Source organism: Sphaerodactylus townsendi, linkage group LG07 (assembly GCF_021028975.2).
Source record: "Sphaerodactylus townsendi isolate TG3544 linkage group LG07, MPM_Stown_v2.3, whole genome shotgun sequence".
Classification (NCBI taxonomy): Eukaryota; Metazoa; Chordata; class Lepidosauria; order Squamata; family Sphaerodactylidae; genus Sphaerodactylus; species Sphaerodactylus townsendi.
Genome location: NC_059431.1, coordinates 24,752,441 through 24,778,187, shown reverse-complemented (window position 1 = coordinate 24,778,187; position 25,747 = coordinate 24,752,441). Strand labels below are relative to the sequence as shown.

At 44.4% G+C, this 25,747-nt stretch overlaps 1 protein-coding gene across 1 annotated transcript; it reads left to right on the top strand.

Annotated features, from left to right (window-relative positions):
• Positions 1 to 330: 330 nt before the first annotated feature.
• Positions 331 to 24,515, top strand: CCL28 (C-C motif chemokine ligand 28). The gene is made up of 3 exons (XM_048504630.1): positions 331 to 459; positions 12,434 to 12,557; positions 24,283 to 24,515. The coding sequence occupies exons 1-3, from the start codon at positions 402 to 404 to the stop codon at positions 24,437 to 24,439; spliced, it is 339 nt and encodes a 112-aa protein (XP_048360587.1). The 5' UTR covers positions 331 to 401; the 3' UTR covers positions 24,440 to 24,515.
• The last annotated feature ends 1,232 nt before the right edge of the window (positions 24,516 to 25,747 follow it).

Below are 25,747 nucleotides of genomic sequence, written 5' to 3'. Positions count from 1 at the left end.
GTCCTGTGTGCCTCCAGTTGCAAGTTCAAGACCTAGCCTTTAGTCTATCTATGTCCTCTATGCATGTATTTTGGCTGAAAGATCCCAACATACCTAGTCCCTGGTCCAAGAGCTTGTTCCCATGCAAAACTTCATGCATGCCCATGGGCATTGCCAGTAAGTGTATGGGTTTAAACTGACATTCCTTAAGTGAATTAAAGTATCCAAATGAATATAGGATGACTCTTTGCTTTAGAAGAAGCAGCTCCAGAAAGAAAACTAAAACTAATCAGCCTCTGATTATTTGCACTTTGCAAGGGGAAGGACTCTGAGCTTCCTTTGTTCCTTTACCGAAGGAGGTAGTAATTGGCAAGCACTTTATTACTTCCCATCTAGTCTAAAGCCTCCGGCACCCAGGAATCATGAACTTGAGGATTGTCCTCGCCACATTTGCAATCTTGATCCTTCATGTGTCTGAAGGTAAGTCATGTCCAACGTTAATCATTCTTGCTGCATTTAAAGAAGGGCATTGGGCAACATTAATGAAAGTAACCTTTTTCCCACTGTGAAAATTAGAATGGCTGGTTTTGCTTTTGTTTTCTTTTGCTTTTGTTTTCTCTGCAGGTCTTTCAGCAAATTGCTTATTAAAAATTATACACAAATCAATAGAAATCTGGGGTGCCTCAGTGACCACTTTGCTAATTCTGGTGTGTGGGAGAGAATAGTTTAAGCCAGGAAATGTCTGGAGAAAACCGCTCAAGGCTTAGATAAACTATGCTGAAAGCAAAGGTGAAGGAGAACTTGGGACAATCTCTGTTTATTAAGATTCAGTCACCAATTCCAGAGTTCCTTCTCATTTCTGCCGATCGCATTCTAGACTGAATAAAATAAAGTCTGTATTACAACTTTGCAGGCATGGAAAAAATTGGCAAAAAAGAAGTACAGGAACTACATCTCTTTATGTATTGGCTCACCCTACGCATGGAACTTCTTACTGTGTCTTTTCTAAGCCACGCAACCATCCATTGGACTCAGTTTACCCGCTGCCAGCTTCTATTGTGTACAGTTAGTGGCCTGAGACAGAGCAAGGAAATCTCTGTCAGGATCAGATGCATGTTCAGTTGGAACAAAATTAACCCTGTGAGGCACATCTCCAAACGAAATGTATCCATTCTCACTGCCCTCTGTGATCTCATTTATTGAACCGGGGCAAAAAAGTCTAGAAATCAGGTGAATTCTACCTCAGAAATTGGATTGGACCCTTGGAATTTTGTATCCTGCAATGGGGGTGGGGTAGCAGGTGCCTATGTTGAAATCTTGTTCACCGTGTCTGGAGAAATATAAACCATAGGAAGCTGGTCCAGGATTTCAGCAGTCCAATTCCTTAGATTTCTGATCCCTGCAATAATTCTAATAAACCACTATTCCTTGACCTCGCAGCCCACTCAGCCTGAATCTTCAGGCTCTTCCCTCCATCTATGCTTCTAGGAGTGTGTCTTATGCCTTTGTTTTCTGTGTGTTTCTCTCTGGGTGCCATAGAGGACCACCTCTTCTGCCAGGCATTTCCACGTGCACAATCCCCTTGTTTTTCAATAGAGTTCCAAACATGACACGAAATGAGCTCTGCAGCAGAAAACAGGTATCACAACTCCCAGACAGAAGCCAAAGGACACCCAGCAAGCCTCAGGGGCCAGTCTGTAGTTTTTAGAAAAAAAGACCAAAAGTTCAATTATTTTAAGCTCTACCAAGCAGATGATATTTTTCAATCAATCAATCAATCAATCAATCAATCAATCAATCAATCAATCAATCAATCATTTATTTACAGTCAATGACCAGTACAACAAAACAAATATGCATCAATTTCACAGTGCCATTAGCATAATATGTGTACAAAAAATACACTAAAAGCACAGATCAAGGATAATACGTAATCTAAGGTATATACAAAGGGGATATTTGCGTGAACTGAATATTATTGTTATGTCAGTTATGCCGATATACATCATGTTGCTTAAATCACATTTTTTTTCATGTTGACATACTTTGGTTGTAAACCAGCACAGAATTAGGGGCATGCAAGATCTGTTAGATCAGACCAAAGGGCCATCTAGTCCAGCATTCCATTCACAAAATAGTCAGTCAGTTCCTTGCAGGAAGCCCACAAATGGGAATTGTGCAACTGCATCATTCTATCTGTGGTCTCCAGCAACTGATTTAAAGAGACATATTAGCTCTGGTACTGGAGGAAACAGATGTCTATCATGATTATTTATTTTATTTATTTATTTTATTAGACTTTTATACCGCCCCATCCCCGAAGGGCTCTGGGCGGTTCACAACATACAAAATACATTATAAAATGATTACATATAAAAGCAGCGATAAAAATTCCAATTCCTGTTCCAAATTTAAAAGATCAGAAGATCAAATTTAAGTTTAAATATAAAATATAAATATAAAGTGGCGTCCAGCGATCTAATAACATAAAGTCCCTCCCTCCCCGCAGAAAAGGGGGCATGGCGAGTCACATGAGATGGTTAATGGCCCAGGTGTGAAGGGCCGGGGGCACCATTAGCGGCTGGTTCCTCCAAAGGCCCGGCGGAACAGCTCCGGGCTCTTTGCAGGCCCCCCGCCGGAACTCCCCTAAGGTCCCGCCCAAGAGGGGGGCCCGGACAGCTGGTGGGAGAAGCGTGCCTTCCCACCAGGCTTCAGGGCCCAAGGTCAGTCAGAAGGTCCTGGCCCGTGTGTGGAGGCTGCCAGCCCAGCGATCCACCGAGGGCCAGGGACCACCAGTAGGTTGGCCTCTGCCGATCGGAGAGGCCGCACAGGGACATAAGGGGTGATGCGGTCTCGAAGATACGATGGTCCCAGGCCGCGAATGGCCTTAAAGGTCAACACCAGCACCTTGAAGATGATCCGGAACTCTACTGGAAGCCAGTAGAGGATTAGTAACCACTGATAGCGCCATCCTCAATTAATTTGTCCACCCCCCTTTTAAATCCTTACAAGTTGGCGGCCAGGACCACAACCTTGTGGCAGTGAATTCCACAAATTAGCAAATTTACAAATTAAAAATAACAAATCAGCACACATGATTTTAGCTCATACCCCTGCTAAGTGGGTATGCTGTGCCAAATGTATGGAATAAAGGAGCCCCGCTGTCTATTAATGCCCATTGGTAACCTATCAATGAACAGACCATGGAGGTGGTAGAAAGTGCTGGCAAGTCACAGTTGACATGGCAACTCCAGAGGATTTTCCAGGCCAGAGACATTCAGAGATGGTTTGCCATTGCCTGCCTCCTCCTCATGACTCTGGTATTCCCTAGAGGTCTCCCCATCCAAATACTAGTCAGGGCTGACCCTGATTAGCTTCTGAGATAGGATAAGATACCAGGCTACCAGGTCAGGGAAAGTAAGGGCTACCAGGTCAGGGAAACAGTCTGTATCTAGCATAAAAGGGTGCCACGTTGCACAGCAGGACAGCATGGCTTGCACAATAGTTTCCTGGGCTAAAACCTAGTTTGAATGAAGTTGACTCAGATTAGACACGAAGTTATTTCCTCCATAAGACTGCTGTCCAATTATTGTCAGTTGTATTTACTTAGTGGATTCTCCCCTTGATGTCAGCAGTGCCTAATTTCAAGGAGAAGTTGGATAGCAGAACTCTATTGAGGAAATACGGCCTAGTTACCTGATGTTCCCTATGCCTATGGCGTATTTTAAAGATAAACAATGGGCCTATTGTTAAGAAGTCTCTGCTGCAATTGCCTTTGATGTGCCATTGCTGCAATGGGACCAGGATGTAACTCCTCATATGCAAATATTGTGGTTTCTTTTCCTGGTATTCCTTCATTTATGTTAACACGTTCTGCCAAAACATAGAAGAATCTTCTGGTGGCCCAAAGACCTGTTTTGTTCTCTCATAGAATTTTGTAATCCCACCATATTGCTTTCACTATCCAGCACTCAGGTTTCTTCACCTTTTAATGAGAGGCAAAGTGTTGTATTTTTTTAAGAGCATAAATGAAACCTCAGCGTTCTGATATATAACTCTAGTAGGTGGGACTTTGGCACTTCTTCTTAGACTGGCCTGTTTCCTCCTCAGATTACTGTTTGTATGGTGCCAAGATAGAATTGTGGTTTGTGGTATCCTGCCCACACAACAATCAATGTAGCCCTGACATATATGTGTTTTGAGATTTTAGAGACATATATGTGTTTCGAGTTCCCAACACCTTTGGCTCAATTTGCTAAAAGACAGTTTTGGACTGCCACAATAAAGTCAGCACACCGATCTTAGGCATTTATCTGCCAGCAAAGTGAATATTCAGATTTGGCTGTAAGGAGGCAAGGGAACTCCAGTTCTAGTATTTTGGGAGAGGGAGAAAAATTTCCTTTGCTATGCGTACGCATAATTTTATAAACCTCAATCATTTTCCCCCCTCAGACCCCCAGCTTCCTAGAAATAGGTTCACTATGACTGCAATGCACAAGTAAATGTGTTATGTGTGTTACGTTCCATCAAATTGCTTCTAACTTATGGTGACTCAAAAAATCAATGTCCTCTAAAACCTCCTGTCATTAATAGCGTCACTACAAAGTTGGCCTTGGGGTTGGGGGGTAGTTACAAAAAAATCTTTTCCATCAGTTAAGGAAAGAATAGTTTAGTCATATCCCTGAAGGAATGGGGGCCTGTGAGGTCGTATTCACTTCTTAAGAAGGGGTTAAGGGGAGGGAACTTTGAGATTCCATTCCTTCCCTTTGGCTTCCATTGGGATTTCACCGAATCTTATCTGCTACAGGCTCAAGAAAGGCATTTTGCTTCCTCCTTATCATACACCCCAGCCTTTGGCACCATTTTCAACATACTTGCCAAGTTGGAAAGCTCTAACAGTAAAAGCTTAGCTTCTGCTTTATTTGAAAAGCCAGTCTGCTTCAGGTTTACCAGTTTTTGCACCAAGCCCTGAAGGTGTCCTTTTGACAGATGTTTGATTTGCAGCAACAGGCAGGTGGTAAGGTTTAGCTTAATGCCATAAAAATTACCACCTGTTAAGTTCTGCATATCAAAACCACAGATGTTAAAAGCACAGAAGCAGGCCTGCTGGCGTTCTTGGCATCACTGTGAGCAACCCATGTAATTGCCTGGAGCAGAAAAGGAATAGAAGCATTTCCATTGCTTTTGAGATATTCCTGATCAGAAGGGCTTGATCACAGAATGGTCCTCATGGGTCAGATTTCACATATACCCTGTTTGTTCCCCAAATCTGCCTCAACCCTGCCTTATGGTAGAGCCCCCTTCATTTTCAGGGCAAAGGCAGTTAGTTCTCTTGCTAGGATGTCTAAAGGGCTCAGCATGGACCATGTTCATATTTGCTTTCAAGCCATAATGGCTTAGAGAAGAAATGGAATCCAAGGCTTTCTGTGGGTGTTACTTCAAGGCAAGCAGATGGTTTGAAACTTTGGCCCCCTTCCGCACACACAAAATAATGCATTTTCAAACTACTTTCACAACTGTTTGCAAGTGGATTTTGCCATTCCGCACAGCTTCAAAGAGCACTGAAAGCAGTTTGAAAGTGCATTATTCTGCATGTGCGGAATGAGCCTTAGTTAGTGGAGAAAAGGTTTCGTAGGAAACAAAACTTCAAAAGGTATTCTTAAAAGTATTGTCGAAGGCTTTCACAGCCGGATTCAACTGGTTGTGGTGGGTTTTCCTGGCTGTGTGGCCGTGGTCTGGTGGATCTTGTTCCTAACGTTTCACCTGCATCTGTGGCTGGCACGACCATACAGCCTGGAAACCACACAGCACCCCAGTGATTCCGGCCGTGAAAGCCTTCGACAATACACACAAACTATGTTCAGAGAAAAGTAAAAGATTAGAGATTCAAAAAACAAGGCCCGCTAGGTTAATTTTGCAGGTAAAGACTGTACCATTGGGCAAAATGACTGCCTGTACCATTGGAGGAGGGACAGCACGGGGCTACATTCCTTAACTCCGAGTCAAAGGAACATAAATCTAAATCTCCATACTCATTTGCAGAAAAAGAATACCCTGGGGGATGTGGCATTTAAAAGCAGTACTTCCAGGCAAGGAGCAGGTGCCTGGGGCAAGGTCTCAAATTGCCCCCCACCAACATTATTGGCTATCAGAGCACTCTTAACATTTTTTGAGATAAGGAATCTCAAGTTTAGTTTAAAAGGGGCCTTTTTTTAAACCTAGGTTGTTTTGTTACTGTTGGTTTTGCCTTCCCTCTCCTTTTCCCCTTCCCCTCCCTGACTGATATTGCCATTTAAATTGTTATTATTAAATTGTTAAGGGGCACCCAATGACATTTTAAAAACTGTTATTTTGGAGTTAATAAGATTTTAATTATACTATGCATTTTAAACTGATTGCATAAACTTGATGTTAGACACCCTAAACCTAATTATAGTCAGGAAAGGGGGAATAAACATCTAATAATATACAAATAAAATAAATTTACAACCACGTGACGACTAATCTGGATAGAGAAGTGGGCAAAATTGGCCTCAGGATAAGCACTGATAAATCAAAGATCATGTATGTTAGCTCCACAGCCCAAACTCAGGGCATGATAATTGGATCGCAGCAGCTAGAGAAAGTGGAGAGGTTCACCTACTTGGACAGTGTGATCTCCCAGAATGGAGATGCAGAGGCAGATGTCAGGTGCCTCATTGGGAAGGCTGCAGCTGTTTTTCAGAGAATGAACAAGGCCTGGTGTTCACTAACCATTGCCCAAAGGCCAAGCTCTGCCTATTCACCTCCATTGTGATTCTGACTGCCATTTATGCTAATGAGACCTGGAAGGCATCAACAAGTATCAACAACAGGCTGGATGTCTCCCAATAGAAGTGCCTGAGCCAAATCCTGAAGCTCCAATATTATGAGCACATCACTAATGAAGAAGAGCTCCGAAGGAACGGCATGTGCAAACTCCATATCATTGTTGCACACAGAAGGCTTTGACTGGCTGGCCACATCCTTTGCATGGAGAATAGTTGGATCCCAAAGACGGCAATGAGGTGGATACCTCCTGATGCCAAATGACAGCATGAACACCCACAAAACATCTGGAGGAGAACATTTAAGCAAGACCTGAAGGCACCGAATGTTGCAAGGGAAGAAGCTGAAAATTGTCAAAAAAGAAATGCACGCAATATGTGCCACACACAAACCTTTCTGGATCACTACTACAAACTGTCAAATTACTTGTGTTTCTACCCACCCCCTGCCCCCCAAAAAAATTCTAAGAAAATTCCTAATGGGACTCTACCCTCTATGTTAGACAGACATGTTATTTCACACAGGACAAAACCCATGAGAACATCTCCAGCAAGGGGGAAATAACTAATTTCTTTACCTCATCTTACACGTTTGTTAACTTGGAAAAGAACATTCAGTTGCTCTAAGTTGTATTTACTTCAGCCTTTTCTTCCACATGCTTAAAGATCAGAGCATACATTTTTGAAAAGCCCCTCTCAATTTCATGTGACAGATTGCCAAATACAGGTGGCAAATCTTATTTTACCTTGAAGCTGTATACTCCTAAATACATTCCAAATGTTTTTGATGGCACATTTCTGGATGAGGGTGTTTAGGGATTTGAGTTCCATTGACCCGGACTGCATGCATGAGTAAACGTTTCCTCTAAATATCCTTAGAACTGCACACTCGGGAATAATAAGGCACAGCCGCATTTACCTCTGAGTAAAAATGTCCAGGGTAGAGCTAATGATCCACAAAGGGATATTTCAACTACTTCTGTTGCTTCTTTACAATGCTGTACAGCAGCCTGAGCAGAGGCTGGTGGGACACACAGGAAGAGGAGGCATGGCAGCTGCTGGGTTGCTTAAGACAGCCAGGCTCCACCCACCACCGGGACGCCCCCTCGCTCACTTGCTCACTTGCTCACCTGCATGCCTGCTTTCCTGCACAGCAGGCAATTCACCTGCACCTAAATCTAACTCAGCTTCCCTAATGATAAGTTCTGCATTCAGATTGAAGAGATAGGGAGATGAAATACATCTGTACTAACACCTTTGCCGACTAGAAACCATTCTGTATCTCCCTATTCTTGTCCGGAGTGCTAGTTGCACACCCAATTCTTTTTAAAAGCAGCGATAGCGCTTGTCAGGATCCACCCAGTCAAAAGGTGCTATGAAGAAAAACATCTTAAGAATCCAGTTCTTCAGAGAAACTTCTCTTGGTTTGGTTTATACCCACACATTTCTCCCAAGTGGGTACTCAATGAACCTTACAATACTCTTTACCACTGCTGCATTTTATTTCTTCAACAGCCTTAGGGGAGTGGTTGTGATGGTTGGAGTGTGGGACTAGAACTGAGGAGACCCACGTTCAACTCCCACTCTGAGGACCAAACCAGGTGTCATGGCGGGAGGGGAGCATTTCAGCATTAAAAAGGTGTTTGACAGGGGACAAGAACTTCTCATTGCATCATACTGACCAGGTCCTTGTGGCATTTTTGAATCACCTGCATTAGGTTTTTAAATGGTGGCAGTATCCCAATGTCAGACACTGAGACACTGTCACATCTAGTTTGGCTGTCAGGGACTCTCTCTCAGACTAACAAATTTCATAGAGTTGTGAGAATAAAGTGGAAGAGGAGGGTATCAATATACAGTGAAGATAGATCCAGAATGAGGAGATTTTGGCTTTCAATGCTGCATCAGAGTGCAGCCTTACCATGACTTCTGCCAGTTTGATGAAGGCATCAAATGTAAAAGGAACACTTTTTTTCAATAGAGGGGCTCTCACAGCCATAGGTGGAGCTTCCACGGGGCTGGGGGGGGGGATGCAAAAACTCCGGTCACAGAATCGCTCCTCCTCCCCCACTTCCTTCAGGCAGCCTCCGAGGCCTGGAGCAGATTCCGCGGCCCGGAGCAGGCTGCTCTTTGAACTTTAAAAAGATAAGTGAGGTCGTTTCCCCACTTACCATTGACCACCCTTTGCTGCGCGCTACTCTCAGCGCGCGTCATTTCTGGCTCGCTCCCGGGCTTCCCCAGGACCTCGCGCTCTGTGTGGGGTCATCAAAAGGCGCCGTTTTGAGGAGCGCCAGGAATGACGCGTGCTGAGGGGGCGCGAGAGCAGCAGCGTTGGGGCGGCTGCGTTGTCACCGCCCCTGTAGTGGGGAGTGCCGCGGGACCCCAGGCTACTTGGCGAGAGTAGTGCACAGCAGATGGTAAGTGGGGAAACGACCAGAGGTGTGTTTGGGGGGCAGGGCACAGGTGGCACCTTTTTGCCCCGGGTGCTATTTTCCCTTCCTACGGCACTGCTCACAGCCTAAAGGAAGATGAAATAAACTAAGAAGCAGAGAAAAAGTGTCAAAAAAGGAGAACTAAGCATTGACAATTTGAGCACTTGGAAAATCCTGCAATCCTTTCCCACACAGGGAAATAACTAGAAAGGGGATTGCCCTAGGGATGTCAAGTATGGGTTGGGAGAGTCTGGGGGCAGAACCCAGGGAAAGCGGAGATTTGTGGTGGGGTGGAGGGGGAGGGAGCTCAGCTGCTGTCATATTCCACACTCCAAAGCTGCCGTTTTGTCCAGGGAAACTGACCTCTGTAATCAAGAAATTGGTTGGAATTCCAGGAGAACTTGGCAACCCTACATTTCCTCTTTCCCTTCCAAGAAGCAGAGAGGAAGGTGACATTTAGTTCTGCCTCCCGATCCGACCAGAAGAATCACCCATCACTTAGCATGTCCTCTACCTCCAAGTGAGATTGGTCACATCACTGGGTGTGTATGTAATACAAATGAGAACAGATCAGAGATAAACTTGTTCATATAGTGACGTGAGCTGGATCTGTGTATCAGCCTTCCACTGTTATTACTACATATCACAAATCTATGTAGCTACTACAATGCTTTGTAGGTACCAATTACAACACTCTTTCCCAAACTCTGCTCGCTCCATCAAAGGACTTTTTAACACACCGGGATGGAACAGGGATCTCACGTACCGGATCAATTTTGCCCCTGTTTGTACCGCACAGATTTCCCTGGTTTGTACAGCACAGATCCCTGTGTCTGAACCTGTAATGCTCCAGTTGTTTCTGCACGACCACAGGGCTTTTGTCATTTGCCCCACGATCTGATCCATGCATGCGTGGACAACCTCCGTTTCCCACATTCTGATTGGCTGCAGGTCATGTCACACACATGGCGTCATTCTCCCTATTCCCCCACTCACTTTCACAGAGAGAGAAATTGTGGATTAAGAAAGAAACAAAGGGGGCGGGATGAAAAGAAGAGGAATGAATAGCAACATGCCTTTTCCAGGCAGGATGGGAGGAAAACGTGTGAGCGGGAGGCGGCAGCAGCTGCTCCTGCAGACTCCTCCTTGCCACATTCCTGCAAGGGTTCCTCCTTGCCACATTCCTGAGAGGGAACCTGTGGCAATCTCCCTCCCTCTCCTGTGGGTGGGGCTGACAAGCCGTCCCACCGTCCCTTTCCGAGGGGTTGGTCTCCTCGTCAGTGGCTCCGGTCTTTGGGGCTCCCAATGAAGTCAGCTGCCTGAACCACAGGGTGCTATTAGGTGGGGTGGGAGAGCACCCTCCCTCCCCCAGTAGATTCTCTCTCTACCCTAGGCGCGGGCTCCCAGCCTGTCGGCTAGGGGGTCGCCACCAGTCTCCCTCCCGTCTGTGGGCAGCCTCCCTTTGGGCCGTAGACTGTCCGCCCCTGGGAGATGCCCCTGTTCAGCCTCCCTGCCTTCCTTCTTCCAGCCTCTCTCCCACTCTCCTCCGTTCCTCTCCTCCTTCTCTCCTCCGTTCACTCTCTCTTCCCTCTCCCTTCCTTCTCCGGCGGGCCGAGCCTTCGCCTCCCCCCGGCCCCCTCTTCCCATGTCTCCTCCTTCTGCTTTGCTTCCCACTTCTGGCTTTCGCAACCCCCTCCCACAACCCATCGTGCCAAGCCCCACCCGCCCGTCTAACCCCGCCTTATAAACCCTCGCCAGGGACTCTGGGGTGTTCCCAGCCTTGCCCCCACGCTCAGCTGCCGGCCTGACGAGCCGCAGCTGAGCCGCCTCGCTTTCAGTGCCTCCGCACCTGGTCAGGCTGTTGCCGGGTCCAGCTGACAGCTCTTGGTCGGCCCCGCCCCCCGGCTGCAGGTGTCCGGGGCGAGCTGTCTCGCTGCCAGGTTCAGCTGGCAGCTCTCGGCTGGCCTCCCCTCTTGGCTGCGGGCTTCCGGGGCGAACCGTCGCGGCGACCCCTGGACAGAACCCCAACCCTCTCCATTACAGGGGGATATGGCATTCCTTCACCAATGCAAAGGGGATATGGCATTCTTCCTTTGAGGGAGACATGGCATTCCCCTACCCTTGCAAGGTGAGATGGCAATTCCCCTGAGAGGGGGAAATGGCATTTCCTCCCTGGAATAGAGAGATGAAATTCCCTCTGTATTTGAGAGATGACATTCTCCTCCACTCCCTTGCAAGGAGAAGATGTTTGTCCACTCACAAGGAGAAGATGGCATTCCCTCCATTGTAGGGAAGTAAGATGACATTCCTCCATACCCACAAGAAGAGATGGCATTTCTCAGATAGGAAATACACCTCCTTCAAGGGGTGAGACGGCATTCCACCTGTGAGGAGTAAATGGCATTTCCTCTGTAAAGAAGAGATGGCTCTCCTGCCCCCCAGTGTAGATAGTATACCCCACCTGGTGGGGGGATGGGATTTCGTCCCTGGGAGTGGGGGGATGTTGCCATTCCTCCTCCACCTTGAGTTATGCAGGCTCTCGTTTTTTTCCCACTTTGCCAGTGAAACCTGACCTCCCCGCGGAAACAACTTTTCTTGCCCCAGCACCACCGCCCCTCTAAGGCGTCAAGCCGCAGCTGCGTATCTTGAAATGGGCTGAGGGGCATGTCGTCCCCTGCCCAGGGAAAGACTGGGCTCTCTGGCTTTGAGCCGGTTTCTGTGATGTGTGGTCTTGTGAAAATGTGTGACAGTCCTGTTTAAAAACAGGCATGTTTTCTGAGATGTGGGCACCCGGCGTGGCTGGGCTGGGCATGATGGAGAGGAGGAGGCTCAGCCGACCTCCAGAATGGTGAGGTGGGAAAAATACACTAGTTCTGCCCCGGTTCAGCTCCTGTGGTGTTTGCACAGCAATTGGGTCACCCAGGAATATTCAAAAAGGGCCACCTTGCTAGCGATTTTTGAAAGTTGCGGAGCAAAGGCAATATCGCGGGGCGACACCAGGGCAGACCCGCTGAAGTTCCGGGAGCCGTGCAGAATTCTCAACTGCACAGGGACATTTCCTGTGCTCACACAGGTGCAATTTTGCCGTGCAAAAACGGCCTTAGTTGATATTAGCCCCCTTTCATCCTGCAGTCTACCAGATCGATTGTAACATCACAATGAACTGCACCAAGCTTTTGAAGTCTTGACAGTTCAACGTTTTTCTTATTCTTCCAGCCATATTTCCTGTAATTGTTGACTGTTGTACTGAAGTAGCTCATCACATTCCCAGAAGATGGCTCGGAACAGTGATGAAGTTTAAGATCCAGAAGGATGAAGTATGCAAAATCCCAGCTGTGATGTAAGTGGCACTCAAATGATATTTGGCAAGAGAAATTGTTCCACAGAGGTGTAGCTGAGAATGTATTGTTCTGTATTTCTCCGTAACATTAAGGCCTCACAGTGTCTACTCATACAACGTTTGGAAATAAGGGTTAAGCAAGCAGAGAGTTGGACTTCTAAGGAGAGATCCATCAGAATAAGGAGTACCCAGTAGGGCCTGCCAACTAACTGTATAATTTGCAGCTGATTAATCTTTTAATTGTTCAATGTATGTGCATAATATCTGCACCGCAATGTAAGGTATATCCAGTCACACTAGCACGCATACAGAAATAAGCCTGTTATGAAAACAGGTTGGTAGCAACTGCAATACAAAATAGTATCTTTGGCACATTTGTAGGAGGACACTTTTGCACAATGGTGACTGGCTGGTCGTATGTCACACACGAAGCCGCCTCCAATACTCCGCAAGAGAAAATTTCTGAGTGTTTTTTAAAAAAAGATTTTAAAACAACAACAGCCAAAGCCAGACCTTGAGGGAGGGGGTTCAAAAGCAAGGTGGGAAACTCACCTGAAACAGTGGGGTGTAGGGTGAGGGAGTGGAGACAGCTTTAGAGACTGTATGTGGCACATAGCTGGAAGCAGAGCTTGCTCCAAAAGTAGAGGAAAGACACTGTTCCTGTTTCCCAGGAACATCTGTATGTCCTTCTGAGATACTGAAGGAAGTCCAAGAATGTACCATTTGCACAACCAAAAAATGCCACTGTTGTTAGAGAGAAATCCCATTTTAAATAATTTTTTCACCCTGGGCCTACAAGAAGCTGAAAAATAAACAAGTTTTCCCTTCACTGACTCCTGCATATATTACAGAATAATAATGGCCCTTACAAAATAGCTAACTACACCCTTGATTAATTTAATAATTAAACTAAATTATAGTTTGCTGCAATACTGCTCATTGTTCTCAGCCTGCATTCAGCAGAAGCATTCTGTAAATTTCACTACAGTATACAAAAGACCTGAACTACTTGTAGATCTCTGGCATTTCAGCAGATTCGGAGACCCTAGGAGTGTGGAAGGGTGTTCCATAAGCTCACTTTCAGAGTGAGCTGCTTGGTCCTAGAGAACGGTCTTCTCTTCCTTATCAGTCAGTTTTGGTTAACCAGAGCAGGTTTCTCTGCCTGAGCACTGGGGAAAAGATCAGCTTCCCGGGTCAGTCTTAGGAGAGCAGAAGTTATAACACATTCTGCCCCAATACCCACATGCAACACATTTTCCAGGGCCGTTTTTGGCCCTAACCTGTTCCAGTGTTTGCTCTGTGTCAACTGCAGAACATTACAGCTGCCAACAGTCCCCATCCCAAAGATCCCCATCAAGTTATCCAAGCTGTTTGTTATAAGAAACGGGAGAATCTCCTCTTCAAGGAAATCTTATTCTGTATCTTAGTAATACTTGTATTGTCATTTTCCATGACTGTAAATTGCTTCAGGAGCCAATGTTGGCCAGAAAAGTTGACTAAAATATGACAACCGACTAAACAAATAATTGCAGAGTGGAGATGCCTCCTCCATTACATCCAGTATTGCCACTGCCTTACTCCAGAAGCAGGGTACTGCATGGCTCTAGCACCATGTCTCCATTAAAACTCTGCAAAGCTCCATCAGTGAATTTAGTTTACTTAGGAGTATGCCCCATTCAGCATGGTACCAAACTGTTTCCTCGTGGCCACCAGCAATATTGTAACTCTTTTCCTTACTGTGCAATCCCCCCATTTGCTCTTGTTTGGGTGAATTTTTCAAAAGTGATCTGTTCCTGTTGCTATTACAGAATGCAGCGCTCCTAGAACAGCCAGGCAGAAACAAAAAAATCTCTGAAATAAGAAACAAAAATTACATATTGACCTTCAATTGCATATAGGCCCTCAAGAACCTACTGAACTGAAAGGCTGATGTGAATTTCTGAGCAGCTTTATATCTGTGCCTGAACATTAACAACACAAGCTCTATGTGAAATTGACAAAGCTGATCTAATTGTCATCTCTAATATGATGAAGAGAAAAAAAATTAAAAATTCATTTCTAAAATTGAGGATGCAAAGGAGGAGAAAATGACTGAAGGGGAGGTTGGGTGACTACATGGGGTATGGATAACAGCCAGGTGTTTTGTGAGGTGGAGAAATAAAAACCATTTCAGCATGATCATATGTTCAAAGAAAGCTGGCTCAGAAATGGATAGAAAAAAACATTGCAATAAAAGTTTTTGGGGAAACAATGGAGGAAAAGTGAAGGGAAAATATTTCCAGAATTGAACAAAGGAAAATATGTGTGGAATTCAAAAACAATTGTAGCATTTGGTAGCAAAATTGGTTCCAGAAACATTTTCCCTTCATTTTCCCTATGTTGTATTCCCTAGCACTTTTACTGTGATTTTTTCCCTATTCATTTCCAAGCCAGCTTCCCATGATCATGCAGTCATATTGAAATGGTCACTATTTATCTGCTCCACCAGACCCTGACCCTTATCTACGCCCTCAAGCGGCCCTTCCAAACTCACCATCAGCCATTTTCTTTTCCCTCTCATTCTTCATTTTCAAAAAGATTTTTAAAATAGTTTTTCTCTTTGTCATAGCCAACTAGAAATGTAATGGTAAGGCAGAGATAAGAAGTAAGGAGGCCTCAATGTTAAGGTTCAGGCACAGATATAAAAAAGGAAGGATCATTGGATCAGCTTTGCCAATTTCACCTAGACCTTGCCACATTAAGGTTCAGGCACAAGTACAAAAAAGGAGGAATGACTGGATCAGCTTTATCAACTTCACCTAGTGAAACAATTGGATTGGCTTTGTCATTTGCATGTTGAACTAGCAATGTACACTGGCAAAGATACACTGTGTCAGCAGTTAGCAGCAAGTGAAATTGACAAGGGATTGCAACAGTAATGATTATGCAATACTGCAGCTCTAATTCGGCTGAAAAATGTATTGGGGCAGAATGTGCTACATGGTCATTTTACTTCTGATAACAGTGCCTGCCCTAGTAGGATTCTTGGCTTCCATTTTGATGATAATGAAGGCTGAGGCATTTTTTAAAAATTGGTGCTTCATTGTAACTGTGCTATAACACTAGAGTATCTGCTCTGCTCTAAAGGAAAAAAGGGAGAAGGGTGATTCTTCTGCATCATAAATGACATCCCACCACCCTGAGGAATAATACATTTTCAGTAACAGTGCATCTGAAGAGATGAGGTAAAACAACAGGGGTAATAGAGGTGTGCAGAATGGTTTCACAGAAAACATTTATAAGACACAAGGTCTGGATCACTGGGAAAATCCGTGACAAGATGTGTATGCAGAAAAGCCTGAGTTCTAGATCAAACCTGAACTGTCCCTTGAAGCTAAAATGACTACATTGGGTATGGTGGAGCAGACCTGCTTTGACCTGGAGGCTCTATTCCACCCAGCCCTCTCTTAAGGGTTCCCAACTCCTCCTGAAGAAGTTTCTCTACGGCAACTGCTGCCAAAACCTGATGTTTGTAGGAATTTCCCACTAAAGAAGGTCAGGACTCCCCAGTTTCCTTTTCAACTCTGAAGACTTGCTTCTGTGTTGCCGTTTCCCCATTCCAGGGCACCACAGGGACAATTTACAGCCTGGTGCACCCCTGGAGGAATAGCTGCTTGCCAACTGCCAGCCTTCCCCTCTCCTGGTGCCCCCTTCGTAAAATAGCATGTCCAAGATGGTGGAGATCTAAGTAGTACAGAGAACTGCTACTAGCATCCAATCTTAAAAAGTATTTATTAAAAAAAATGTTTACAAGCATACTTTTAGCACAGCACCAGGTTACGCAGCACATTCAAAGGAAATGAGAGATAGACACAATTCTTCTGTCCCTTCCTCTACAGATACCTCATCAGATAGAATCATAGGGTAGGCACTTAAGCTTAGAATATTACAGATCTTACAGAGGCCGTTTCCCCACTTTGGTTGTTTCCCCTTTGCTGCGCGCTACTCTCAGCGTGTGTCATTTCTGGCGCGCGCCTGGGCTTCCCCACGACCCCGCACTCTGCGCGGGGTCATCAAAAGGCGCCGTTTTGAAGAGCGCCAGGAATGATGGGCGTGGAGAGGGTGCGAGAGCGGCAGCTTCGGGGAGGCTGCGTTGTCGCCGCCCCTGTAGTGGGGAGTGCTGCGGGGCCCCGCGCTATTTGGGGAGAGTAGCACACACAGCAGAAGGTAAGTGGGGAAAGGCCCAGTGTTCCCATTACTTGGAAGATTGTGCCAGTGCCCTGGGATAGTGTATGGCTACCCCTTCCAGACTCCCAGCTAAAGCTCTGTCCCCTTTGTTGGTTCTAGCCAGAAGAGAACTTCTTCCTTGCTTTCCCAAGTTCCCTGTCCTTCCCCCTTGATCTGGTCAGTCTGGGTTAAGGAAGCTTTCCCTGCTAGCTCCAGATATTCTCTTCCTGAGGTCCTTCTATCCTTTAAAGATCTCCAAATCTGTGATACCTGCTTGAAGAAGGAAGGGGGTGGGGAAGAGAGACATAACCTATCCCATTGTTTCTTGCTACCTGTGTTAGTATTTCTAAAAGGTGGCTGTGTGAGACTGGAACCTCCTGTCCAGAAGAACAAAAATGCTTAATTGTTCCCTTTAAACCTCAAGGTGGGGGAGCCATTTCTTCAGATGAGGCTATCGTACTTTGATCATATTATGAGAAGACAACATCCCACACCTCACCACAGTAAACCCTCCTTCCCTCGTACTTCTGGTTCACGGGATCTCTTTCTTTGGACTGAGGTGACCCCAGCAGATGGGTGGCCCCAAGGTTTGTGACCCCAGTGGGAAGGTAGCCTCCCATGTCCTCAAGCTATCAGGACTATTCCCATGTTGGCCTAGTGCACAGCGGAAGGACTAGGTGCCAACTCACCCTTGCTAGAACAGGAGGTAACTGCTTGCAGTATAAGAAAAAGAAACACTCAGACAGTAGATTTAGTTCCAACAGGAATACTTTATCTCTTGTTTCTCAAAGGAACAAAAATAACAATAACTATCCACTCTCTACTCTGACAACAATCTGAGCCCGAACCTGAAGGTGAAGGAGAGGTACTGAATTGGGTATGCAGTCTTCTTATATAGTTTTGTCCAGCAAATCATTAGCTAGATGATCTAATCATCCTGGCTCAGACCTTTCCACTCCTGCTGACTCTTACATGCCAATCACCCCAGACCCAGCCAGAGACGCCCCAACCTTTACAATCCTGCCGACTGTTACACTCCAGTCATTCTAGACCACCACATGACCACCTCGCAATTTTCAATACCCTGACACCCTTCTCATATCTGGTTGGAATGTTGCCTCATTACATAATACATTTACAAACAAAATAATTACAAACAAAAGTCATTCCACATTATTTACATCATTACATAGTCAGTACACAGAGTTACTTATTTCACTCACTTTTGTACAGAGTCCTTGCCAAATTGTACATCTGCTAAACTCCAAAACCAAACACCAAGTCATTATGTTTTTGTATTGGTAATGGCTTTGTTAAGATGTCGGGCTATGTTTGCAGATGATTCACAGTACTGCAACTTAATCATATTTGACTGTATCAGTTGTTTTACATTTTGGAATTTCACAGCTACATGTTTAGTAATGACTTTAGTTTTCGCTTCTCTTCTGCCATGGCTATACATGTCTGTGAGTCTTCAAAAACTGTTATAGGTTGTTCACATTTTCACTCCAGGTCTTTTAGCAACTGCATAACCCATTGTAGCTCATTGTATATTCTCATTAAGAGCCGATACTCTGCCTCAGCAATTGAAGTGGCAACCGCGGTCTGTCTCCGAGATCTCCAACAAATCGGATGGCTGCCATATTGCATATAATAACCACTCACTGACTTACATCCTGAGTCCCTCTGCAAATGAGCTGTCCCAGATACACCACTCAAGTCCTTATTGTTTTGGTTGAAAAGTGTAAACCATAGTTAGCAGTTCCCTTCAAATCTAATTACTCTTTTAGCCCCTGCCAGCTTTTCCTGTAGGTTTTGGTAACCACCACTTAATGTTCCACAGCAAAAGCTTGCTATGTCTGGTCTTGTCCAGTTAGCAATGTGCAGCAGGCTGCCACCATGTAGAACCATAGGTCTTGCCTTCAAATGCTTTGTTAAAGATTCTATGCTTACAAAATCAGCCACCATTGGGGTTTGTGCCACTTTGGCATCTTTGCAGACCAGCTTTTTGTATGGCACCCTCTATCTTTTGTGTTGTGTCAGAAACACATCCCCTTCTTCAGATTTCTACTGACTTGAATACCCAGGTATTGCTTTAGATACCCCAAAGTCTTTTCAGCTTAAAGTGTTTACTCAACTCAGTAAAGTTGTTTGATTTGGTTGTCTGTTTTGCAACCACACAGAGATCATCAACATAAATCATCAAAATGATACATTCATCACCAAGTACCTCTGGTATATATACAGGCATCGGCCACACTTTGGTCAAATTTCATTTCACATAATGCTTTGTGTATGCACCTGTTCCAACATCTGGCTGACTGTTTCAGCGCCCAGACAGCTTTGTTGAGCGAGTAAACTTTATCAACTTGTTCATGCTCATAACCTGGTGCTTGCTTCATGTATATGGTCTCTGCAAATCTGCATTTAAATAAGCTGTTTCAAAATCAAAGTGCCTCATTTTAAAGTCTCTTTGCTCAGCCAGAGCAATCACTAATCTCATGGATTCTGCCTTTGCAGTGGGTGCATAAGTCTGATCATAACTGTCAAACTTTGTTTGAGAGAAGCCTTGTGCGACTAATCTTGCTTTATATTTGCAAGTCCCATCGGGCATAGGTTTACTTGTATACCCATCTTGCACCTATGATCGTGGCTTATCAGTAGGTTTATCAACAATGTTAAACACTTTTTAAAGTTCACCAAGGATTCAAACCTCATTGTCCATAGCTCCGATCTCCATTTTTTTTCCTGTTCCTCGTAAGGTGGGACATTTCAACATATCATGGAAACCTTGTGGTTCTGTCCCCACTGGCACACTCCCTCACTTCTTGTACCATAAACCTTGGTGGTGGTATGCCTTTATTTGCTCTTTCTGATCTGATTCATGGTATAGCTATTTCTCCAGTTTGCTCAGCCCCCTCCTCTCCCTCGGCTTCCTTCCCCTGATCACCATCACTGTTCTGTTGTTGCTTAAGGCTGCCCGAGCAGATGTGTGACCTTGAACAGGGAGTGGGGGGCTGTGTGCTGTCACCAGGTACTGTGTCATGGCTTACTGGTGGTAAGAACACTTCAGAGTTTGATGCACATGTTCTCAACCTGGTATGCTTTTCAAAGTTGGCACTGCGTGGAGATAGGCAATTCTTCCATGACCCAATGAAAATCTATAGCCTTTGGGTATTCCTGGCGATATCCTACAAAAACGCAGTCTCTGCCATTTCTTTTTGTCCTTTTTTTCCGTTGTTGTCTGGGATCGAGGACGCTTAGCAAAACTCCCAAATATTCCCTCAAGGTGTTTCAGGGAAGGCCTTTTGCCAAACATTCTGAAAAAATGGTGTTTCATTGATACTTTGAACTCCACAACCTGTTTATTACATGTGTGGCAGCTAAGACAGCCTCTCCCCAGAAATGTGGAATGGAACCTTGGCACTTCATTTATCATGCAATCCTCGTGATTGTTTGAAGAATGCCTAGTCTCCTCTCAGCCACGCTTCATTTTCAGCCGGGTTGAACGGATTTGTTCTCCTGTGGCTAATACCTTTCTGGTGTCAAAGCCATGTTTAGGAATTTGTTCCCACAGAACTCACCGCTTCTGTCAGGATTTGCAGCAAGTTTGCCCTTTGTGAGGGGAACCTCCGTTCAATCATTGAGACCCATTCCTTAAACCTTGTAAAGGCTTCTTATCCTTAGATTTCAACATAAGGCAGTAAGAATATCTGCTATAATCATCAATCAGCAGAAATATTATATCGTGGCACCTCTTCGCTGATTGGAAAAGGACCAGCTAAGTCTGCATGGACTAGTTCAAATGGTCTTTCCACTTTGTCTGTAGCTCTTTTGGGGATTGGATAGGATTTCACCTTAACCTCACCAAGGACTGAACAGCTCAGGAATGCTTTGCAAGGCTTCTTACACTCAAATCACATACTTTTGCTAACTGCTTGATGGTGGCAAACTTTGCATGTTCTAGGGACTCTGTGAAGATAGTGCACACCAATCATCATGCATAGGCTTATTAGCTAGACTTAGAAACATTCATTACATTTTCATTTTTTGCCCTTTATCAATCATAACATACATTTTGACGCGAGAGTGTACCTTTGGTACACACCTCTATGTCATTCTGCCATACTGTACAACCCTGTCTATCAACAAATATAGTTTTAAATTCCTTGTTCAGCTAAACTTTGGGACGCCAACAAAAAAAAATCCAGTCCAGAACACACAACACATTTTGCAATCCTTTTACCTGTAGGTATGGTATGTAGGCAGTTCCTTGCAGCTGAATATAGCTGGTGACCCTAATCGGCCAAGCTGACATGCTTACACTCGCCTTGGACTCCTCAGTCAATAGGTGATGGTTACTTACTTATTACATGCTCTGAGTATAGGCAGAGTCCAAGAGCCAGATGGGTTGGTTTCCTCTGGACATCGGTTCTCAGCAATGCCGCCTAAGTAGTGCTCCTTCTTTCCTCTTCCCCTCGCTTGTCCTTTTTAGCTGGCCCCTTCTTTTCCCCTTCTGTGGGAGGCATTCTCCTCGAGAAGATGATTAGTAGAGCCACAACGGAAACAACGCCGAACTGCATATGACCTTTGACAGTTCAGGGAAAGTTGGGTTTCACTTTTTGCCTCTGGAAACAGCAGGCTTCTCTCTGGCTGTATTTCAAGGCAAAACTCTCTTTGTTTCTGGAGCTCCAGAAGCCGCAGTCACATAGTCTAGAGTCAAATCATCTTCTCCTTTTATGCTCTGCATACTATAGACAAAATTGTCCCAGCTGTCATCTAGGGAAGATAGTACAATATAGGCCCCTATGCTGTTCAGTGAAAGTCATGCCTCTGTCTTCCAGCTCCTATCTAATCAGTAAATGCAGAGCTGTTGGACATGCTGGCCACATTTTCACCTCCTTTCAGCTTCAAATTGTATAAACGCTCTGGTCAAGATTACCTGGAACCAAAGCAGTCTTCATGCCTTGGCACAGGTCCTTTCAACACCTTCCAGCAGTCAGAAGCCTTCTCAGCAGCCCGTGAGATAGATGAGCTGGGGAGTTTTCCACAGCCAACATTATGGGACGCCTTTGCCTCTGGCATCTGCCCTCTGCCTGCTGTGCTCTGGGTTCGGGTGGGGTCTCGACTACAGCCCATAAATCTTCAATGTGATGAGAAAGCTCTGCATTTTCACACTCCATGCTGAGAAGTTCTCTGCAGTCAGCCGCTCAAAAGGCAAACTGTCACTATGGTGGATGTCATCGTCGTGTCACACTGCCTCGACACTCTCTAGCTTCATGGGTTAGGATACTGGGCCCATAACCAAATTGTTGGGCCTAGTGCACAGCTGAAGGACTAGGTGCCAACTCACCCTTTAAGCTAGAACAGGGAGGTAACTGGCTTGCAGGTAGGCAGAAAAAGAAACACTCAGACAGTAGATTTAGTTCTAACAGGAATACTTTTATATCTCTTGTTTCTCAAAGGAACAAAAATAACAATAACTATCCACTCTCTACTCTGACAACAATCTGAGCCCGAACCTGAAGGTGAAGGAGAGGTACTGAATTGGGTATGCAGTCTTCTTATATAGTTTTGTCCAGCAAATCATTAGCTAGATGATCTAATCATCCTGGCCTGTGACCTTTTCACTTCTGCTGACTGTTACATGCCAATCACTGCAGACCCAGACAGAGAGGCTCCGACCTTTACAATTCTGCTGACTGTTACATTCCAGTCATTCTAGACCAGCATATGACCACCTTGCAATTTTCAATATCCTGACATCCCATTGGTCTTAATGGCCAACCCAACCCAACGTTAGCAATGCAGTTTTAAGTCACAATTGTTCTGAAGCTGAGTATCTACAGAATACCATGTGTAAAACGTTTAATTATTATAATACTATATTTTTGGCTTCTTCCTTTGTATATATTTACATATACATTTATTTTTCAAAAAGAATAAAAAGGGGGAGGGGCATAGGCTGCAACTGAAGGGGAAAGCAGTCAAGTTTTTCCACATGAATTCCACCAATAGGAGACAAGTTAATCTGTGTCAAACCTCCCAGGGTCCATTTCAGACACCCAAAGAATCACACATGGCATGAGGTGAGATGTTTGTTTTGTTTAGATTCCTCCCTTTCCCCTTGTGTTTATTTAATAATTTATAGCATTTTTGGGGAATGTTATAAGGCCATCTTTCTATGAATTAATACTTCCCTTGATCGGCTGTTTCTGAAAACCTCACAGGTATTTTTTTTTAACCCCAGAAATACACCAGCTACAAAATCAACAGTTTTATTGTGTGTGGGGGGGGGGGAGGGGTTGTTCTTTGTGTACAGAAAGGAAATTCCAGGTGTGTAGCTGTATTAGTTGGCAGCATCAAAATAAAACAGGAATCTGGTGGCACCTTAAAAATTATTACAGTACAAGGTTTTGTGAGTCAGAGCTCACTTCCTCAGATACAGGAAGTATTGATCCTTGATCCTTATATTATTGTTGTTGTTGTTGTTGTTGCTGCTGCTGCTGCTGTCAAGTCACATCTGAGTTATGGCAACCCTAGTGTGGTTTTCAGGGCAAGAGATGTTCAGAGGTGGTTCTACCATTACCTGCCTCTGTGTCACAACTCTGGTATTCCAGGGAGGTCTCTTCCAAATATTTGCCAGGGTTGGCCCTATTTGGCTTCCGACATTCAACAGGATCAGGTTAATTTGGGCTATCCAGATCAGGGTGTTTATCCGGTAGACCGATACATTTATACTAAAAACTGCAAGCAACAGAAAGGAGAATTGGATTTGTTATGAAGAGAGGCAACATAAGATATGATCCTATCAAAAGTATAATCAGTCCACCCAGAGTGGGTGAGGACCACTTCCAACTAGGGGTGTCTGGAGCTATCCCAGAATTATAATTGTCTGAAAACTACAAAGATTAGTTCTCTTGGGGAAAAATGTCTGTTCTGGGGATTGGGAGACTCTATGGCCCCACATCTCTACTGCCTTTCCTTTACCTCCCAAACTCCACCTTCCCTAGGCTCCATCCCAAAATCTCTACAAATTTCCCAATCCGGAGTAGGCAATTCTGCTCCTAACTGTTGGTAGATGGACAAAGCAGGATTAATATAACATTAAATCTAGTCTAGAAAAGTGCAGGCTGAAACATGATAATAAGCAAATCCTGTCAGAAAATTAGTTCACTTGGCTCCTGTTTTAGAAAGAAAACTTTAGACAGGAAGTGACTGCATTTTAGAGATATAGTTTACACAAATGCAGATGAATGTCTAAAAAGGAAAAAAAGCTGAATAGCATACACATTTTGAAGAACCTATGAATTCTCTTACGTGTTCTGCTGCAAAAAAAGTCCAACCAGGGAGAAATTTATCAGAAAAAATAATAAAAGGTTTAATATTCACATGGGCTTAATATTCACACGGGCCGAAGCACAGCATTTATTTGTATGCAATGATTGTTTCAAAATATTTAAAAACTTAGGGGGGGCCTTACATTTCTAACTGTTATTTCATGTTCTTATTCCTGCAGTCTTTACAGAAAACGCAAAAAGTTTTGCATAAGTCCACAGAATAAACATGTTAAGAGATGGATAAAACAGAAAGGAAAAGGTCACCGAAGAACCAGTCGTCATTTTAGAAAGAGGAAGAAAGCGAAAAAAGGAAGGAAAATGGAGAGAAAACAGTAGCATGCTGATCACTGAAACAGACTCAGAGATGCTATGTAACCTGTACCTTGTAATAAATTCTGCAGAGATCTTTTAACGAGTTGTTAATATGTTAATATGTACATATTCAGAAGCAGTCCCCTGTAGCTTCAACCAGTTTTTCTTAAAACTATGAAATGCCTTTTCTTCTAAATTTACTCCAAAATCTGGAACATCCACCCTTCCTCCCAGTAATCTACAATTGTTTGCCAAGAGAAGAAGCAGAAATCTCTGTGAGCAATAGTCTGCACGTGCCAACCTCAGAGGAAAAGAATATAATGGAGCGTTTAAAAAAACAAACCCAAAATAGAGAAGCATGTTTTGAAGTAGAAAACCAGCATCACAGGAGGAGAAGAAAAAGGATTTTTAACCTTTTACCTTTTCCCTCCAAAGTGGAATTTGGGTGAGAAGGAAGCTCAGCAGGGTATAATGTCTTAGATTACACCTCCTGAAGCTGCCATTTTCTTTAGAGGACTGATTTCTGTAGTCAGTTGTAATTTCAGGAGATCTCCATGCCCCACATGGAGGTTGAAGCAACAGCACTCTGCACTGAATTGCTTTTAGGTTCACAAGAACCAGATTAGTTTAAAGAATTTCTCAATCCCAATATTGCTGATTCAATATCCTTCTTAAATTGTGGTGCCAAGAACTGTACACAATATTCCGTGAGGTCTAACTAATGCAGAATAGAGAGGTACAATTACATCCCTCGATCTAGACACTATGTTCCATACAGCCCAAAATCGCATTGGCTTTCTTGGCCGCAGCATCACACTGCTGACTCATGTTCAATTTGTGGTCTACTAAAACTCCCAGATCCCTTTCGCATGAGTAGAGTTGTCAAGCCAGGTGTCACCCATCCTATATCTGTACATTTCAGTTTTTCTGCCTAAGTGTAGTGTCTTACATTAATCTCTGTTGAAATTCATTTTGTTTTGGCCCAGCTCTCTAATCTGTCCAGGTCATTTTGAATTCTGACCCTGTCTTCTGGGGTATTAGCTACCCCTCCTATACAATATCTCTGCACTGAGCATCTGTCTAGGAATTCCCCATTCTCTAGCATCTGTACCAGACAATGGGTTTTGCAATGTCACTCAGTGGTCTTCAATGTCACATCCTGGTCTTCACCTTCCTCATGCTCTCCTCCCAGAAGCTCCTAAGATGGGGTTCAAGCTGGAGTTTAAGCATTCAGGCAGCAAATACTCCAGAATGAAAGATGAAGCAAGGCCACATCTCACTGTAGTTAAAAGCGGGAGTTGTGCTGCTGTATAAGCCAATATAGCCTAGTGC

Coding starts and splice junctions, on each gene's coding strand:
- CCL28 (XM_048504630.1), top strand. CDS start 402: ATGAACTTGAGGATTGTCCTCGCCACATTTGCAATCTTGATCCTTCAT. Junction 460..12,433: donor GATCCTTCATGTGTCTGAAG/GTAAGTCATGTC, acceptor TTATTCTTCCAG/CCATATTTCCTGTAATTGTT. Junction 12,558..24,282: donor TGCAAAATCCCAGCTGTGAT/GTAAGTGGCACT, acceptor TTATTCCTGCAG/TCTTTACAGAAAACGCAAAA.